The sequence below is a fragment of the Fukomys damarensis genome, unplaced genomic scaffold (assembly GCF_012274545.1).
Source record: "Fukomys damarensis isolate Sample0158 unplaced genomic scaffold, DMR_v1.0_HiC HiC_scaffold_6, whole genome shotgun sequence".
Taxonomy (NCBI): domain Eukaryota; kingdom Metazoa; phylum Chordata; class Mammalia; order Rodentia; family Bathyergidae; genus Fukomys; species Fukomys damarensis.
The window spans coordinates 15445886-15446699 of record NW_022900918.1 but is presented as its reverse complement, the minus strand read 5'-3'; the positions used below and the strand labels follow the sequence as shown (position 1 = coordinate 15446699).

The 814-nt window shown below is 58.6% G+C and overlaps 1 protein-coding gene across 1 annotated transcript in view; it reads left to right on the top strand.

Moving 5' to 3' along the window:
* Positions 1-814, top strand: part of Pou4f1 (POU class 4 homeobox 1) — a 7543-nt gene that overhangs the window by 4412 nt on the left and 2317 nt on the right. The window contains exon 3 of the mRNA XM_033760910.1: positions 509-810. Coding sequence (XP_033616801.1) covers positions 509-810 — 302 coding nt within the window. The remainder of the gene's footprint in view (positions 1-508; positions 811-814) is intronic.

Genomic DNA, 814 nt, shown 5'->3' with positions numbered 1-814 from the left:
CGGGATTCGCGTCGTGCGCCCGTCCGCCTCCGCCTCGGTGTCGAGCGCCTGCGATCGGAGAGGGGAGTTCTGGGGCCACGACTCTCACTTCCCTCCACTTTCTCTGTTAATTTCACGCCTCGGAAAGGCGGTCTCTGTGCGTGCTCGGGTGTGTGACACGGTCCCCAGCTGCGAGTTACATCTCCATTTCTTCTTCTTCTTCCCCTTCCCGTTTCGTCTACCACGCCCGTTCCTGAAATGTGTTCCCGTGTCCCCCATTTCCTCGTGCCTCTGCGCCCCTCTCTATGCTCCCGTCCCTTCTCTTCTGACCCTACTATGTGTCCCCGTTCCGTTTCGTCTTTCCGCTCTCCACTCTTCCCACCCCTGCTGTTATTTTGGTTGCTTTGTGTTTGCCTTTTGCTTGTTGTGCTTTCCGGCTTGTGTGTGTTTTTGTTTTTTGTTTTTTCTTCTTTTTTGGTTTTGTGGTTTTTTTTTTTTTTTTTTTTTTTTTTTTTTTTTGGTTTGGTTTGTGTCGCCTGCAGCTGCAGAGCAACCTCTTCGCCAGCCTGGACGAAACGCTGCTGGCGCGGGCCGAGGCGCTGGCGGCCGTGGACATCGCGGTGTCCCAGGGCAAGAGCCACCCTTTCAAGCCGGACGCCACGTACCACACGATGAACAGCGTGCCCTGCACGTCCACGTCCACCGTGCCGCTGGCGCACCACCACCACCACCACCACCACCACCAGGCGCTGGAGCCCGGTGACCTGCTGGACCACATTTCGTCACCGTCGCTCGCGCTCATGGCCGGCGCTGGGGGCGCGGGCGCGGCGGGCGG